This window comes from Urocitellus parryii, chromosome 11, assembly GCF_045843805.1.
Source record: "Urocitellus parryii isolate mUroPar1 chromosome 11, mUroPar1.hap1, whole genome shotgun sequence".
In the NCBI taxonomy this organism is placed as follows: domain Eukaryota; kingdom Metazoa; phylum Chordata; class Mammalia; order Rodentia; family Sciuridae; genus Urocitellus; species Urocitellus parryii.
In genome coordinates, this window is record NC_135541.1 from 14,098,922 (window position 1) to 14,117,274 (window position 18,353).

The 18,353-nt window shown below is 48.7% G+C and overlaps 1 protein-coding gene across 1 annotated transcript in view; it reads right to left on the reverse strand.

Moving 5' to 3' along the window:
* The window catches only part of Tcea3 (transcription elongation factor A3), a 42,129-nt gene extending 23,776 nt beyond the window's left edge, over positions 1-18,353 (reverse strand). Inside the window, exons 1-5 of the mRNA XM_077791665.1 lie at positions 18,131-18,353; positions 12,951-13,013; positions 12,160-12,265; positions 11,524-11,668; positions 4,423-4,485 (exon numbers count right to left, since the gene is read on the reverse strand). Coding sequence (XP_077647791.1) covers positions 4,423-4,485; positions 11,524-11,668; positions 12,160-12,265; positions 12,951-13,013; positions 18,131-18,199 — 446 coding nt within the window. The 5' untranslated portion in view covers positions 18,200-18,353. The remainder of the gene's footprint in view (positions 1-4,422; positions 4,486-11,523; positions 11,669-12,159; positions 12,266-12,950; positions 13,014-18,130) is intronic.

Below are 18,353 nucleotides of genomic sequence, written 5' to 3' on the forward strand. Positions count from 1 at the left end.
GATGAGGCTGCTTGGAGCATCTCCCCTCCACCTTTCCAGCAGAGCACCCTAGCCCCATCCCTCCAGCTTGGCGAGGAGCTGGCTGGCAGGCTGGAATCTGTCTGGGTGGCATCAGTGCAGTAAAAGATTGGGAACCATTCCAAATTGCAGAGAGGGCATCATCCACTGGGGTATCGGCGGAGGCTGGATTTATCCACAGCTTCTTTCTGCTTCCCCAAGGGCCAGCGCCAGTTCTTAGAAAATTCATCCTCAGGTCTGGGCAGAGGCACCTGGAGGCTCGTTGCTCCTGTGCGCCACCTTGAGGGCATCTCGGTGACTGCACTGCCAACATGCAGTAACTGCTCTGGCCAAAGTCCAACAATTCTGACAGCGAGGTTAAGGGCAGAAGATTCAAGTGCAAGTCCTCTCCTGTCACCACGGTGCCCTTCCTGGTCGGTTTCTTGGTATTCCAGCTACATCTATGAAAGCACCATCCTCACTTTTACTGCCAAGCGTTTGCGTGTGTCATTCCGCTGCTCAGGACGCCCTCTCCTGGACTGTCTACCCGGCCATCAGCCATGCATCTTTTGATTCCCAGCTCAGAACTAATTCTGCCATGAAGTCTCCCTTGACTACTCAAGTCATATCGAAACACTCTCCGTGCGTTCCCTCTGTGTGTTATACCTACTCCCTTCTAAAAGCCCTCACTCTGCGGCCTGTCTCCTCATGAGCTGTCAGAGCCACAAAATCAGAGACCCTGAGCTTCAGTTTTGCCTGGCTTTAGATGCTGTGAATACGTGGGTTACAAACTAATGTTTGGGGCCCTCCCGTGTCTTAGAAAAATATGAATATGTTGCCAGTGTTGAAAACTGGGAGTGTCATATGAAAATCTAGATGTCCAGCTTTCCTCAAAACACTGGAAGATGGCCTGGCATTGTAGGGTGTGCCTGTAAGTCCCAGAGACTTGGGAGCCTGAGACAAGAGGGTCGCTTAAGAGCAGGAGTTCAAAGTCAACCTGGACAACAAACCAAAACCAAAATCCAAACCAAAACCCTGGAGGAAATAGCCCATGGGGTCTGCATTTCCCAAGGCAATAACCAGCTGGGGCTGGGGAGCAGCTGCCTCCTTTGGATAGGCACGTTCTCTCTGGTTTGTCATGGTCTCCATTAGTCACTCAGGCTGCACATATGCCCTGGATCCCTGGAGGATGTTGAGTTTGCAAAGATGTGCTTGCCAAATGCATGCATACATGAATGAATAAGACGCGTGAAACAGTGCAGAAAACAGTCTAAATAGAAAAAAAAAAGTGAATTTCCAAGACTTGCTTGTGTCCTTTAGGTTGCCCACCCCCAATACCGAACCAGCAGGAAATAGTACAACCTCTAGAAGAGCAAATATATTCTGCTTGACTGACTTTTAGGGGGGAAAATGCATTAGTGGAGAGAGCCAGGAGACTTTAAGGCACTGAAGCAAAGTCACGAAAGTGGTCTGGAGGCATCAGTCCTACATCAAGGTCAACTGTTTGGATTATAGCATCAAACCCAGAACTGGATTAGTGGTCAGCATTTGATTTGGGGATAGGACAACTGTTCACTTAACATCTATGGTCCCTGCCTACTAATTGCCAGTAGTGTCTTCCTGCCCCCACCCCTCACCCCCATTCAAGTCATGACAACCAAAAAGTGTCCACAAATGTCTAAGTGACTCCTACTGAGAACCAGTAGTCTAGAAGCAAGAAGATACTGAAGCCTCTGTTCCTAGGCCTGACCCATGGCAGACATTTCTAGTCGGGTGCATTCATTAAGATAATTCTCCTGATTAAGAACTTCAGAGGCAGGATACAGCTTCAGGCTCCTTCTCCAAGGAGCACTCCAGAGAGCCTCGACCCCCCCCCCAGCTGTGGCTGCCATATTGGAATTGTGTCAACATCTCAGGCCTGCTTGATCTTGATGATGCTGTAGATGACCTAATTTTTGTGCCCTTACTCTTCTTTCCGATGGCAGTCTTACTGGTACATTAGGCTTAAAACGATTTCAGTTGTCACACATAGTCTAGAGGCCAACACCCTGCTTGTTCCAGCAGGCCTCTCCAGAATGCAGAATGGCACCTGGACCCCCACCATTGGACTTGATCCACTTCTAAGCCACCTCCCTGTCTGCCTTACTCTTCCCCAGCCCTACTTCTCCTACTGTTCTGACTTCTGTCCTCCCTCTTGGGCCGTGACCCATGCTCATTCCTTTATCTACAATCTCTTGGATGATGTCACTTTGGTGATGTCACTTTAAATGCCAGCTACACACTAATGACTCTGTAATTTACATTTCTGGCCTAGACTTTCTTCCTGAATTCCACCTTTGCATAACTGTTTATTCAACTTCTCTGCCTGAATGACTTAACGCATACCTCAAATCCAACATGTCTAAACCTGAACTTTATTTTTTTTTCAGTATTGGAGATTAAATCCAGGGTGTTATACATTGCTAGGCAAGCACTGACTTACATCCTAGGCCTCCCCCTTTTTCTTTTTGGTACTGGGGATTGAAAACAGGGGTACTTTACCACTGAGCTGCACTCCTAACCCTTTTTTTTTTTGAGAGAATTTTTAATATTTATTTTTTAGTTCTCGGCGGACACAACATCTTTGTTGGTATGTGGTGCTGAGGATCGAACCCGGGCCGCACGCATGCCAGGCGAGCGCGCTACCGCTGAGCCACATCCCCAGCCCCTCCTAACCCTTTTTATACTTTATTGTGAGATAGGGTCTTGCCAACTTGCTGAGGCTGGCCTCTAATTTGCAATCCTCCTGACTCAGCCTCCTAAGTCACTGGGATTACAGGTGTCTACCACTGTGCCCAGTTTCCCATAGTCCTTTTATTTATTTTTTATTTTGAGACAGGGTCTCACTAATTGCCCAGGCTGGCCTTGAACTTGTGATCCTCCCACCCTAACCTTCCAAATAGCTGAAATTACAGGCATGTGTATGCAGCTTCCAAACCTGAACTCTTGATATTCCACCCCAAGCCCGATTTCCACACAGTCTTGTCCATACCAATTAATGGCCACTCCATCCTTGCAGATGCTCCGATGAAAAAACCTTGGAATCATCTTAAATCTTTTTCTTTCATACTGCACATCCAACCTGCCAGGAAATCCTATCAGCTCTTTTCCAAAATAGATCCTCAATCCACCCCTTCTTCTCACCTACGTTTCTCCCACTTGATCCAAGCCACCATTATATCTGGCCTGAATCATCTCATTGGCTTTCTGACTGGTCTCTGCTTCTACCCAGGGGTCCCTGCAATCCACCCTCAGTCGGAAGGATCCTGGTAAATATGATTTAATTCCAGTGCTCAGTGCCTTCCAGTGGTTCCCATTTCTAAATGTCCCCTCCAACCCTCCCACTCCCCCAATCTGCTCCCTCCACCTCCAGTGTCCCTGAACTTTATCAGACCTAGCACCCCCAGCTTGAAAAGACCCCGATATCTGCACCAGTCACTCCCTCACCTCCTTCAAATTTTTGCCCCAAGGTCACCTTCTCAACACAGGCTCTCCTCATCCCTCTGATGAACATCCTCCTCTCCCGCTCTGCTTTCCTGTACTTCTAGTCGCCTCCTGCACCGCTGTGTGACTTCTTTACTGAATGTACTGCCTGTTCCCACTCAGGCGGGGACTTTTCTTCTTTTGTATCTGTATTCCTGGCACCTGGAACACTTCCTGGCACGCAGCAGGCCCTCGGTACTGTTTTTTTTTTTTTGGTACTGAGGATTGAACCCAGAGGTACTTTACCACTGAGTCAAATTCCCTGCCCTTTTTTAAAAAAATAATTTTATTTTGCTTATTTGTTTATGTGGTGCTGAGGATGGAACCCAGTGCCTCCTAAGTATGAGGCAAGCGCTCTACCACTGAGCCACAACTCCAGCCCGCCCACCCACCCACCCCCAGGCCCTTTTTTATATTTTATTTAGAGACAGGGTCTTGCTGAGTTGCTTAGGGCCTCTCAGTTGCTGAGGTTGGCTTTGAACTTGTGTTTCTCCTGCCTCAGCCTCCCAAGCCACTGGGGATTATAGGTGTGGGCCACCACGCCCGGCTCCCTCAGTAACTATTTGATGACCCAATGTCTGGATGATCTGTGGACACCCTTTGGTGGACATCCTAAGCAGTTTAGCCCAAATGCAGATGCATCACTCCAGAAAAAGGCTTTTAGGACCTCTGTCCTTTCTGGGTTCAACTTGACCTTGAGAATGTTTCAAGATGAAGGAGCAACAGCACCTGGTCAGCTGCCCCAGCAGAGAAGCCACTCCTGTGGGGCCTAGAATTTAGAGGCAACATGATGCATGCGGTTTCCTCCTCCCCCTCCTCAGGCTTCCTCCCTTAAGCAGAGAGGGGGACACCTGCTGAACGCCCTAGGACTTTTACCATGGAGAAATCAGTGACTTTCCTTACCTTTCCATCGAAGGCCTTTTTGGAGAGGAGGTGGTGGAAGACTTGGAGTCCACAGAGTCTCTCCTGAAAGAAGAGAGATTGGAGGTGAGCCGTCTGGCAGGCTGGACCAGCGCTGATTCCCCAGGAGGCTGCGAGAAAGGGTCCTGGAGCGAGGAGGCCTGCTGGGGGAGGATGAGGACCCACCTGGCCAGGGCACCTGGAGAGGGAGGTCCAGGCAGTGCTGGCTGCTCACCCTCACCTGTCCCGTCCAGTGAGGCCACAGGAGGGGAGGCCTGAAGATCCCCTGCACCTGTTCTACCAGGTGTCACTAATTACTCACAACTAGCTCCCAGCAGGCCCCTCTCCTCCTGGCTGCTAGGCAGGCCCTGGTGGGCGCCTGTTCTCATCCGCAGCCAGGGAAACCGAGAGATGGGTTCCAGCCACCCCTGCAGGGCACGGGGGAGGAGGCGCAGGGAGAGAAGTACCAAGACTTTGAAGACACCGGAGCTGAGTTAAAATGGCAACTGAAAGAGCAGGGGACAAAATTAGATGTAGACTGTGCTGAAGTCACGCAAGAAAACCAATGTCCAGGAGGGAAGAAGATGAAAAGAAAACATACCTGAACGGTAGCTACAGCCACTGTTAGGGGAGGGTGTGGAGATGGGGGTGAATTTTTTTTTCTTAATTTTCCAAAATGCATTTAACTTCATTATTTTTATGATTATTCTTCCATTTATTGGTTTTATAAAATTAATGTTTGCAAACTGCATTTCTACTCCCCATCTCACCCAATTCTTCTAAGTCCATGGCCCACGTCACCTTCTAACATGGTACATGACTGACTTTCTTATTCTATTTATTCCCTAACTGCCCTCCAGGAAAATTCCACAAGAGCAGGGTTGGGCAGGTCTTGGTCACTCTGCAGAGTCCAGTGTCCCAGACCCATGGGCTTCCTCCTCAAGCTCCCCAGGGCCTCTGCATTCAGGGATTCTCCAGGCCAGCCAGGGGTGCTGTCTGTCAGTCCTGGAGAGGTGCAGACCCCAGGAGCAACATTCAAGAAGACACATGGGGACTGGGGAGAAATACCCTGGTTGCCTCAGCCCTCGGAGGGACAATTTGACATATGTTTTCCAATGTCACCCAGAGTTCCCCAGCAGGATTTAAGTCCCAGTGCCCACGCCGGTCAGCTGCTGGGTAAATCACACTGTTCTAGCTTCTACCCCGCCCCTCTGTCCCTCCAACTTCTGTCTCTTCTGTCTTGCTTCCCACTCCTCTATCCACACCTCCTGAATCACTTCCCACAATACCACTACACTTGAATCTACGTGTCAGGGGCTGCTTCTGGGGAACCCAATTTACCATGTGGCCAAGCTTATTCCAAACAGACAGAATCGTGCCTGGCACCAAGTAGGTGCTCACCAAGTAGACGCTGAATGCTGTGAAATCAAACGTGCAGAAACATCCAACTAGACAGGTGGAAAGGAACCTTTCTCCAGAGGTCACAGTTACTAAATTTATTTATTATTTATTATTGTTGTTTACCGTACTGGGGGTTGGATCCAGGGTGTTCTACCACTGAGCTATACCCCCAGTCCCTCTTATTTTTTAGAGACAGGGTCTCAATAAGTTGCCCAGGCTGGCTTTGAACTTGTGATCCTCCCGCCTCAGCCTCCCAGGTCGCTGGGATTCCAGGCCTGGACCATCGTGTCTGGCTGAGAGGAGGGAACACGAGGCTCCAGTCCAGAGACCCACCACTTTCTTCTTTTTTTTTTTTTTCTTTGTTGAGCAAACCAGAAATATCTACAGTTATTGCAAACATTCATTTTACAAAAACTATCCAGAAACATGAAAAAGCGCTTAGACACCACAGGAACATTCCTAAACAGGAGACAGTCGTTTGCACTCTCTCAGTAACGGACACCCGAGTTATGTAGGTAGATCATTTGCCAGAGGTGGTACACTGAGGGCAAAGGTTTCTGATCGTTATTTCAAATTTCACGAATGTGGCTACGATGTCTGTATACTAAGAAAGTGTATAATTCAGAAAATGACAAAGAGAGGAAGTTCATCAATTGAGCAGAGGTAGGACCCCTGCCCCTTTGCTTCTCCCAGCAGAATGGGGACATGCCTTCCCAGGCTCTGTTGAGCCCCAGTGACATTTCAGAGCCCGAGGCTATGGAAGGTGAGCTGGTGTGACAACTGAGTATTCCAGGAGAACATAACGTGGGCTTCAAATTTTATTAAGAAAATATACATGTACACAGAGGTGTTTTTAGAAGACTAGAAATATAGACATCAACATATTAACAGTGGTTATTTCTGTTATTCTGCTGTTTTGTTTTCTACACTTTTTACATGAAACATGACTTACTGTTGAAATGAATAAATATGTGTATGTGAAAACGTTACAAAATAGCATACAGAGAATAATTCCTTTTTTAAAAAAATAAGTATTTTATGAATAGTGATGTATAGGAAAAAGTCTAGAAGAAATATAATTATGTATATGTACACACACACACACATACATACATTCTAGGAAATAGATGACTTTTTTTTCTTTTTGTAGTGCTCGGGATGGAACCCAGGGCTTGGTGAATGATAGGCAAGAGCTCTACCACTGAGCTATTCTCCCAGCCCCCATTCATATCTTTAAAATTTTTCTACAATGAGTAATTGCCTGTATAATAAAATAAATTATAAGACAGTCAAACTATACAATCAATATAATTAAATATATTCCAAATAAAATATTTCATTTTTAAGAAGAAAGAAGTGAGATAACAATGTTCATTTTTCAGGCCACAATAACAAGTCTCAGAGACTAAGGGGGAGAGTAAGAGATCAAGGTCAGTCCAGAGCCTGGCTTTCTGCTTTCCAATCGCCCCCTCTTCATACTGGTTATCCCTGAAGTCCTTTAAAGAGAATTCCTTTCCTGATCACCAAGTAAAAAACCTACACATGATCTGGCTGTCAGCTTTTTGTTTTGTTTTGTTTTGTTTTGATACTGGGGATTGAACTCAGGGACACTCAACCACTGAGCCCCATCCCCAGCCCTATTTTGTATTTGATTTAGAGACAAGGTCTCAATGAGTTGCTTAGCACCTCACTTTTGCTGAAGCTGGCTTTGAACTCACAATCCTCCTGTCTCAGCCTCCCCAGCTGCTGGGATTCCAGGTGTGTGCCACCACGCCTGGCTTTCTGTTTTGTTTTTGTTTTTCGAGACAGGGTCTCACTAAGTTGCTTAGAGCCTTACTAAGTTCCTGAGGCTGGCCTTGAACTTGCAATCCTCCTGCCTCAGCCTCCTGAGTCACTGGATTACAGGAGTGCACCATCACACCTGGCTCAGGCTGTCATCTTTACCTGGATGTCTATGTTCACTATTCTCCAAATCAGCCCCATAGTCCATTAGGTCTCCTCTCCCAACGACTGTTTATCTTTCAACTTCACCTCACAAGAACCTTCTCCATTCTTGTCCCTCATTTGCCAAGGTGCTTAGAACCCAAAGGTGCTCTGATATGGCCAGACCTGTTAGTGGAAGGAGGTCCACAGGGCCACACGAGCAGTAGTAGCGGTGCTCATTATGTTTTAGAAAGCAGACGTGAAGTTGGTGATAAGTTTGGAAAACAAGTCAAAAACAGAACAGAAAGAAACAATATATACCAAATATTAAGAGTACTTGTCTTTGGGTGGTGGGAATTCGGATGCTTTTATTTTACTTTTCTATATTTCCCATGATTTCTACAACAGATTTTCATTGCACTTATTTGTTTACTTCTCAAAAGTGCATTGTTTGTTCTGATTATTTCAAAAGCAATACAGGATCATCATGGAGAAAAACTAAAAATAGAGATTTTAAAATTTTATTGTGAAATATAGAAGGTAAAGATCGTCTTAATTACAATCACAGAGATATATCTTTTGTTTGTTTGTTTATTACGGGCACTGGTGATTGTGTCCAGGGGCACTATACTACTGAATTAAATCCCCAACCTTATTTATTTTTTTGAGACATTCTCGTTAAGTTGCTGAGGCTGGCCTCACATTTGAAATCATCCTGCCTCAGCCTCACCAGTCACTGGGATTACAGGTGTGCACCACCACACCTGACTACATCTTTGTTTTAAAAAGTTGTTTCAATTTTTTTTAAATTACATCTCTAGCTCTTTTTTTATCTTCTATCTATCTATCTATCTATCTATCTATCTATCTATCTATCTATCTACTTATTTATTTATTTTGTGGTGCTGGTAATTGAACCCAGGGCCTTGTGCATGCAAGGCAAGCACTCTACCAGCTGAGCTATATCCCCAGCCCCTCAATATTTTTTATTTCAAAATCAGTACATATGGGCTGGGGCTTTAGCTCAGTGGCAGAGCACTTGCTCGAACATGTGAGGCACTGGGTTCTATCCTCAGCACCACATACAAATAAATAAAGAAAAATAAAAGATATTATGTCCATCTATAACTTTAAAAATGTTAATTTTTTAAAAAAAATTAGTACATATTTATTGGAAAAGAAAATTGATATAAACTTACTGAAAGATAAAAAAACAAGAAACTTCTCAATGATACCATCCAGAAATAACTGCAATTGCCATTCTAGTTTTCTTTTCCATGCATATTCATAAAATTCACTTTTTCATTTTTATAACAACAGGATTATACTATATATAGTATATTGTTCACATTCTTTCAATACTTAGTGAACATTTCACCATATCATTAAATATTCTTCTGTCCTACAGTGTTTCTCCATGTGGGTCCCACTGATATTTTTTAATTTTTTGGGGGGGTGGGGTACACTAAACCCAGGGACACTTAACCACTGAGCCACATCCCCAGCCCTATTTTATTTTCTTATTTTGAGACAGGGTCTCACTAAGTTGTTTAGGGCCCCACTAAATTGCAGAGGCTGGCTTTGAACTTGCAATCCTCCTGCCTCAACCTCCCAAGCTGCTGGAATTATAGGTATGCACCACCGGGCCCAGCCCCACAGGTATTTTAAACATTAATAAAGACAGTCATTCCTCAGTATCCACGCAGGATTGGTTCCAGGAACCCCCCATGGATACCAAAATCCACAAATGCTCAAGACTCTTATGTAAAATACCATAGTATTTGCACATAATCTCTGCCCACCCTCCTGCATATACATGTCTAGATTACTTTTAAAATACAACCTAATGTAAATGCTATATAAACAGTTGTTATACTATGTCTTTTAGAGGGAATAATGACAACAAAGCCTGTAGATGTTCAGTCCAGGCATAATTTTTCCCCAAATATATTTGACCTATATTTGGTGAATTTACAGATATGCCATCCGTGGATATGGAGCCCGTGACACGAAGGGCTGACCGGAGTTCTTCAATGTGGGGGGAATATTCTGTGCACTGCAGGATATTTCTTTTACAACCCAAAACCAGAGCGGGTTGGTTAGGGTATTTTCCACCCTCCTGGTTGAGAATCACTCTTCTCCTGGTCTTGTCTCCTAAGATGTTTTCTTCAAAACATCTTTGTTTTATATAATTATAATAAATGTTCATTTAGAAAGTGTTCAGAGGGGCTGGGGGTGTGGCTCAGTGGTAGAGTGCTTGTTAGCATGCTCAAGGCCCTGGTTCTATCTCTAGCCCAGAAAAAAAAAAAAAAAAAAAAGAAGGAAGGGTTTCAGAGTTCCAAAATGTTTCAGAAACATCAGCAGAAAAATGTTACCCATAGAACATGTAATCTATGTGATTTTTTTTTTTTTGGTACTGGGGATTGAACCCAGGGCTGCTTGACCACTGAGCCATATCCCCAGCCCTTTTTATGATTTATTTTGAGTCAGGGTCTCACCAAATTGAGGACTTCACTAGGTTGCTGAGGCTGGCTTTGAACTCAGCCTCTGGAGCCACCGAGATTACAGGCATGTGCCACCAGGCCCAGCAGACCATGTAATCTTTATGCTTTGATGTGGTTGATTTTTTAAATGAATTCTTCATAGAGGATGCACTGGGTCAAAAGGGATGCACGTTGAAAATACAGAAATGACTTAGTTAGATGTTATCTGATACCATCCCCCTTATCTACTAGATGGACAAATGTAACCACCCATTCCCCTAAGGAGTTAAGTGATCTTCTGGTTACACAAGGAACAGGTAGGTTTTGAGACTGGATCGCATGTTGCTCAAGCTAGCCTCAAACTCCCAGGGTCAAGTGACCCTCTCGTCTCAGCCTCCTCAAGACTTATTTAGAAGTTCATGAAGATTTTAATCTACTATGAAGTTTATGGCCTTTGAACCTGAGACTCATGCAATTGGGGGATGACCTGGCTAGGGTGGGTAAGGGGGAACAGGGACAGAGTTGAGGCAAACAACTGTTCTATTCCTGCTGGCAGAAGGGTGGAGGCCTGACGAAGATTGGAACCCCACTCCATCACATAATAGCCCCGTGGTCTTGGGGCAGCCCCTGCTCCCCTGACCTCAGCTTCCTGGTGGCAGATGGGAATGCCAAGAAAAAGCTTCCCCAAACACTTCTTCCCAATGGACAAACGAGCTCCAGTCCCAGGGGCCCTGAAGACAAGACAAAAGTGGCCCATGGGGTGGGTCACCAGGCAATGCCACTTAAGAGAGCAAATGACCCCTGGCTGGAAAAGCTATCTAGACAGGAAAGGCCGAGAATGAACTGCAAATAATCAGTGGAGATCCCCAGCTCTGTGCTGCCGCGAGGGCTGTGGGTGGTGTTAGTGGGTGGCGCCCTTGATGGATCCCAGACACTCTGCCTCCAGGACCAGCACCATATCTGGGACATGGAGCTTCTAAGCCTGGGGTCCCCCACCCACAGCGGTCGCATTTCCCTGCCTTGGGCTGTTGCCCGGTGGCTGGAGTACAGCTCTGGAGGCCCAGCAAGGCCTACTGGCACACCTGTGTCCCCTCCCTGCCTCCTAAGCAAAGTCAGTGCCACCTTGGGTTTATTTGGTTCTGTCAGGTTGAGCCGAAGTCCCCTGGAGGGAGCACTGTAGGAGACAATGACGGTACCTCCCAGGCTGCGAGGCTGCAGTGAGACACTATACACAGAGCTGCTGGCGGGTGGGGGGATGAGGGTCAGGCCCCTTCTCCCCACCCCAGAAGAGAAATACCTGTTTGGGGGCTCTTCTCCTCTTTTCTTTTTTGGGGGAGAAAGGCCTGCTTCGGGCTTCCAATCTGAACAGTCGAGGTCTTTCTCCTTCCTCTTGGCTTTCTCTCTTTCCTCTCCTTTTTCCCCTTTGGGGTGTCCTGGGGAGTCTGAAAGCAAAAGGGAGGCATTGTCCCTCAGCTCAGCACCTTCTCAGCAGAACCCCGTGTGACTTTGGGAAGGAGGGAACGAAGGGCAGGGACCAGGACAGGTGCACATACTGTCACACACACACACACACACACACACTTAACACAAACGCACACACAGCATGCGTGCATGTGTATAAAACACATTTTCACATGGGGATATAAATATAAGTGGCCCCACATCTACGTGCATAGTAACACAACTGTGTGCAGGTAGCCACGTCCTGCGGGCACAAACAAAAACATGCAAAGAAGTACACGCACAGGCAAGCTCATAGTGACGCTCGCTCTCCTGTACACAACGCGGACATTCCTCACCAGCTTCCTCCCTGGTCCGTCTGCCTTTTATTAAGTCACTCAGCAGACACACTGAGCGCCTGCTATGAGCCAGGCTCTGTCCCCTACCAAGGCCAGGAGGGAAACACGGTGAAAACCAGCCCTGCCCCTCTCACCCAGCAATCGCTTCCAGTTTTTGATGAGGACCTTGGCCAAGGACACCACCTCCCTGTCTGAGCAGTGCTTGCGAACCCCGTTGACGGCAACTCCAATCCTGGTCGTCTGCAAAGCAAAGGGGTCAAGGGCTGCCTGGAATGGACGAGCAGGGTTGGCCGTCCCCCGAGGCAGCACCTGCCATGGCTCAGTCCCCACATCCTCTCCTCTCTGGACCTCTCCAGAGCCCCTCTTCTGATCAGTGGCTGATGTAACGACCCCAGTCCTACAGCTAGCCCACAGCTGAGGCCCTGACCTGCCTCGCTGTGTGGGGTCAGTGCCCAGCTGGGGACAGGAGAGTTGGCTGCTCAGGACACCTCCCCATTCCCAGCCCCCTGGCATCTGTTAGCTCAAGTTTCATCTCGATGGCGACTCCGGCTCCCACACTTTGGGTCTGTGCTCATCTTCCAGAGCCAGGAGCTTCTGTAAGTTTGGGGGCAATCCAGGGAGGATTTAAAGACAGTGGAACTTCTCCCTCTTCCTGGATCCCTGGCCTCGTGCATTCCACAGGCCCAGAGTCTTGGGAATTAGGGTGCTCAAGGAAAGCAAATCAGCCTCCCCAGACCAAAGCCTCTGTGAGTTAGAAAGCACCCAGCCTCCTCCAAGATGCTTTTGGGTCCCTCTGGACCAACCTCCATGTCTGCACCTCAAGATGCCCCTCCCACAAGACTCCTCTCAGAAATTCCTCCCTGACTCCACCCTTGCAGGTCTCCCCCAGGGTCCCTCCTTCCCCCAGAAGAGTCCCCATACACACCTGCAGCAGCTGGATGGACATCTGACAGCTGTTCAGCTTCTTCAGAAGGTCAAGGGCCCCTTCCTGTGGGAGGTCACAAGGTGAGATTGACTACTGTGTGAGCTTGGTGGGAGGAGAGGGCCCAAGACGCACCTAATAGAAGGGCAGACGTGGAGCAGAAAAGGAAGAAGTCCCCTCCCAGAGTAACCTTCTGACTTCCGCCTCTGGCACCGAGCTGCACGGAGTCCAGCCTGACCACCCGCTCTGACCTCTGACGGGGCCTTTGCTTTGCTGTGCTTCTGCCCGTGCCCTCCCCCTTCTGTTTGTCTTCCTCTAGATGTACTTGTGTGGAGCTGTGAGCTTTCACAGGTGACGACTGTAGGCATTTATTTTTTTTTTCCAGAGATAGGGTCTCACTATGTTGCCTAGGCTGGCCTCGCACTCGTGGGCTCGAGCATCTTCCTGCCTCCGCCTCAGGTGCGCACCACTGCACCTGGGTCTTGTGAGCGTTCCCCCCCAGTGTTACTGAGGTATAATTGACATACCATAAAGACACATATTGTAGTGTACGATTTGATGAGTTTTGACAAATGTCTAACCCATGAAACCACCACTAAGGTGAAGATAAGAACATGGTCATTATCCCCAGAGGTTTTCTTGGGCTCTCTTTTATTTATTTATTAATTAAACATTTATTCTTAAGCTTTAGGTGGATACAATATCTTTTTTTTACATTTATGTGGTGCTGAGGATCGAACCTGGTGAGCCTTGTGCGTTCTAGGCGAGCGCTCTACCACTGAGCCACAACCCCAGCCCTTGGGCTCTCTTTTAATCCATCCCTCCCATCACCCCCAACCCCAGAAAACCACTGCTCTGCTTTGTATCACTGTAGGTGACCTTGTTTTATTTTTTATTTTTTTGGCAGTACTCAGGGGTGCTTTACCACTGAGCCATATCTCCAACCGCTTGTTCTTTTTGAAAACAGGGTCTCTCTAATTTGCTTAAGCCTCACTAAATTGCTTAAGCAACTTTCGAGATTCTCCTGCCTCAGCCTCCAGAGCTACTGGGATTATACAGGTATGTACCATTGCTCCCGGCATGACCTTGCATTTTTAAGGAATATATATAAAAAGTGCAGGCTGAGAGTTAAGGTTGTGGCTCAGCAGTAGTGTGCTCACCTGGCGCGGGTGAGGCCCTGGGTTCGATCCTCAGCACCACAAATAAATAAATAAAAATATAAAGGTATTGTGTCCAACTACAACTAAAAAATAGATACTTAAAAAAAAAAGTGCAGGCTGAACACTTTTCCACTAGCTTCTTTATTCTGAGATTCATCCTGGTCACCACAGACATCAACAGTTTCTTTTTATTGCTCAGTAGTTTTCCATTGTGTGCATGTACCATAGTGTTTATCCATTTGCTGTGGGTGGGTCTTTTGGGTGGTTTCCAGCTTGGGGTTCCTACACTTCAGGCTTCTAGAAACACTCATGTTCAAGTCTTTGTGTGGACAAACACTCTTATCCCTCTTGGCTAAAGACAACCATTTTAATCTGAGGCCTGAGGGCTGTGCACAGAGCCCAGAGCTCCCCAGATGAATGCATGCATAGATGGGAGGGGAAGGAGGGAAGCTTAGATTTGAAAATGTGGCTGCCAGGCCCTGTACACACTTGTGACCCATTTTAGCCTTCTTCCTCTCTCCCCCTTCCTAGAAGCCAGGCCATTGCTTCTCCACCTAAGATCAAGTGGAGTGTCTCGAGGCCAGTCCCAGCCCCCAGTCCTGAGATAGGTTCCCTGGGGAACACCAGCTGACTGTGTCCTGGATGTCCTTTGCAGGGTTCCAGCTGCCAACCCCGCCCTGGGAGGACCTGGACCACCTCCCGCAGGCTGCCCTCTGTCAGTCCTTAGCCTCTTATAGATCTTGGGTTCAGTGTGTCTTCAGAGCTGCATCCTGCAGATGTGAGTGTGCTCAAACTTGTGGGCCTACAACTCGGTCTACAATATGTGCCAGGCTCTCTTCTAAGAATTTTACCTGCTCTGAGTTCTCACAATGACCCTAGGAAGTAGGTACTATTTATTTCCCCAATTTTTACAGATTGATTATCCCATTTTCACAAAAGAGGAATCCAATAAATAGAGAAGTTAAATAATTTGCTCAATGTTCCAACTTTGTAAGGAGCTGGACTGGGATTCAAACTCAGGCCTCTGGAATCTCACCACTTGACAAACTATGAGGGCATGGACATAGATCTGTCTAGACAAGCACGATCAGGGAATAGCAAGGTCACGTGCTGACTAACATTTGATGGCCAGCTGTCCAAAAAAAAAAAAACCACTTGATCTGTTGTGTTTGCCAATTTCTGTGGTGGAAAAACTCTTCCCATGGCCAAGCTCAAGCTACTGACATGCTGTCACCGAATTGAAACAAATAAAAGGAAGAAAAGTGCAGTACCATACCATCTAGCACTTTCAACATCTGGATTTATTTAATAGAAATAAATTACCTCTAGACTATAGATGAGAGTAAAATAATGAGGAAATGATGATTTTGAAATATTACCTCTGTTTTTCATATAACTTAATTAAAAGCAGACAATCTGATTTTTAAAATAATGGCCGAGTTTAACAACCAGCTTCCAAAATTCCTGAAAATTCTACAATCAGTGCTAAAACAGTTCTGCTTGCCACTGGATGCCTGTCTGTAAAGTGGGGTCAGACGGGAGAATAGCCACAAGCCTGGGTTGTACCTGCTTTGGAAAGCCACGTGCAAAGGTTACAAGGTGTGTCTCTCTAGGTGTGTAGCCAGCAATTTCTCTGATTCAGGTGTGGAGCTCTGAGTATGCAGCCCGGGGCCCATCGGTGTTTGTCTTTGTGGAATGACAGCTGAGTTACTGTGTCCAAATGTGTGAATGTGACTGTTTGCCGAGTCCGTAGCTTTGCAAGTCTCCGTCTAGCTGGGTTGTGTGCATTTCTGTGTGTGGTTGTCTTTTGTACCTTTCTACAACTATCATGGTCAGTGTGCATCATTTGGGTCGTGCCTGTCATGTCAGTGTCAGTAGCCATGATTCCCACACAGTTAGGTTCTTAGATGCCTGATTGGCTATTGCTGTGTGGGGTGTCTGTGTGTGACTGTCTGTTGATGTAACTGTAGCTGTGACTGTGGGTGCTTGGTTGTCTGTTGGAAGCTGTTTTAGCTGGTACCAGCAGCTCACAGCATCTGACAAAACCCTAAGTCCCTGGGAGTTCAGGATTCATAATAAGCCCTGGGCTGAGCTGCAACGTGGAGCATCCGTCTTCTTACAGGAAGTGTGTCCTCCTTTGCCTAACCACCACTGGGCGGGCCCACTTTCACTCCCAGGGCAGGCCCCACCTTTCTCGGCTAGATGCCCAGAGCTCTGTGCCCACCCAAATGCTGCCAAGAGCCCAGGCGCAGACGTGGCTGTAGACTGGTTTTGCACTGTAAGGACCCTACCGCCAGGCTCGCAGCTTTCCTGGGAGGGCTCTGGACACTTCCAGGGGAACCCATCCCCAAGGGACACTGTTTGCTCTTCCCATTTCACAAAGGAGGAACCGAAGGCCAAAAGAAGGAAAGTACAGTGACTTGCCTTGGGCCATAAAAGGAGTGAGCAGGACCTGGTCTTTATCCTAATTCTTTCTTAGATCCCTTAAGCTCTCCTGAACTGCACCCCCACGCCTTACCCAGAGGCTCAGAATTTCTTTCCTGGCCCTAGTGAGGGTTGGCAAGAGGCTGTGCTGGGATAACCTGTCTATCTGAAATAGAATTCAGCTCCGGATACCTGGCTGGGCCCTGCCACCCCTAGCTGGGAACACACCCATCCCCCTCTGTTTTACTGAGGATTTAGAGAAGCCCTGCAGGGGACAGGTGGAGGCTGGGTGTCAGGGGAGAAGCTCCCAGCACCTTGCAGGGCTCCACTGTACCTTTCTGTGTCCACTGGCTGTGGAGAAGCCAGTCTCCACCTCTGGCTCTTACGAGGCAGCAGGCTGAATGGGGCTTCACACACTGAGGAACACCCAGGAGATCCTGAGGCAGGGAATTCCCTACTGATGGCTGAAGAAACCAAGGCTCTGGTCTTTATATGGATGCCATCTCATTACTGTCCACCCTAGGACCCCCTGACACTTCATGATTCCAGGGACGCTTCCCTCTAGCCTTGGTCACCTTTCTGTGGGCCCTTCCTTCCCAAGTTTCTAAGGTGAAGAAATGTACTGGAAATGCAGGTCCTGATGCAGCGTTCAGGATACGGATGGTGGGAGGAAGAGGACCCTAGGACAGGGCTAAGGTGGAGGGCATACCCACGGGTCCTCTCCCTTCTCTTTTCCTCACAGGGTGAGCCCATGCCCTCAGGTACTGTGGCCAAGTTTGCTCTGGCAAGGCGACGCGGCAGCCTCCTGCCTGAGGCAAAGATCACGGGAAGATCAAACATTAACTCAGCGCTGGGCCCGCGCTCTGCGCTGCTGGGACTGCGAGCCCAGGAACCCTCAGGTAGGGCGGTGGGCCCGGATCCCCCATCTCCCTCCCGCCGCGCACCTCCCCGCGCAGGGCCGCCCAGCCCCGCCTCCCGCCTGCCCCTTCCCCCGCCCGCACCTGTTCCACCCCGCCCGCCCCGGCCCCACCCAGCGGCCAAGGAAAAAGTTGCCAACAGAACCGCTCCTGGCACCCAGGCTGTGGGCTGGCGGGACCCGCTCCACTCCAGCAGATCCCCTCCGGGGCGCGGAGGAAACGCTGCTCAGCACCCTTCTCAGCCCGTCTCTTTGATCCTTCTCGGGCCACCCAAAGTTTGTTCCTGTAGTCCCACCCTTCCCCGCCACTCAGGGGCTTTGCACACACCGTGAGCGCAGGGACTCCTAAAGTCTTTTCCAGGCTCCACGCCCGCTTTCCCTGGCGACCCTGCACAAACCGTCCACGGTGAACCCGAAGCGTCCAGAGGGACATGCACGAGCTGCGCCTCCGCCTCCTGGGCCTGCACGATCCCCCGGCACCCTGGGCCGTGTTCACGCCCACCCCGAGGTGCCCAGCAAGTGTCCCTTGGGGCCCTGCGCCCTACACCATCCCGCCTCCCTGGGGTCCCAGTGCCCCATTCTCGCCCGCCGGGCGCGCTGCCCGCACACGCCCCTGGGCTCCCTGGCTCGCCCTCGCCGCGCCTCCCGGGGCGGGGGCTGCGGCCCAAACTCTGCAGCCTCACCGTGTTCTTCCTGGCCACCATCTTCTCCAGCTTTTTGGCGATCCTCAGCAGCTCCTCTTCCTGGCCCATGTTGGCTCTCGACGCCTGGCCCGGCGAGGGACGCAGGGCAGCAGTCAGGACGCGGGGCAGCGGGCTCCGGAGCAGAGGGCGCGCAACCCGCGCGGGCCCCAAACACACAGGACACACACACGCCTGGCGGGGGCGGGGCTCTCCCCTCCCCCCC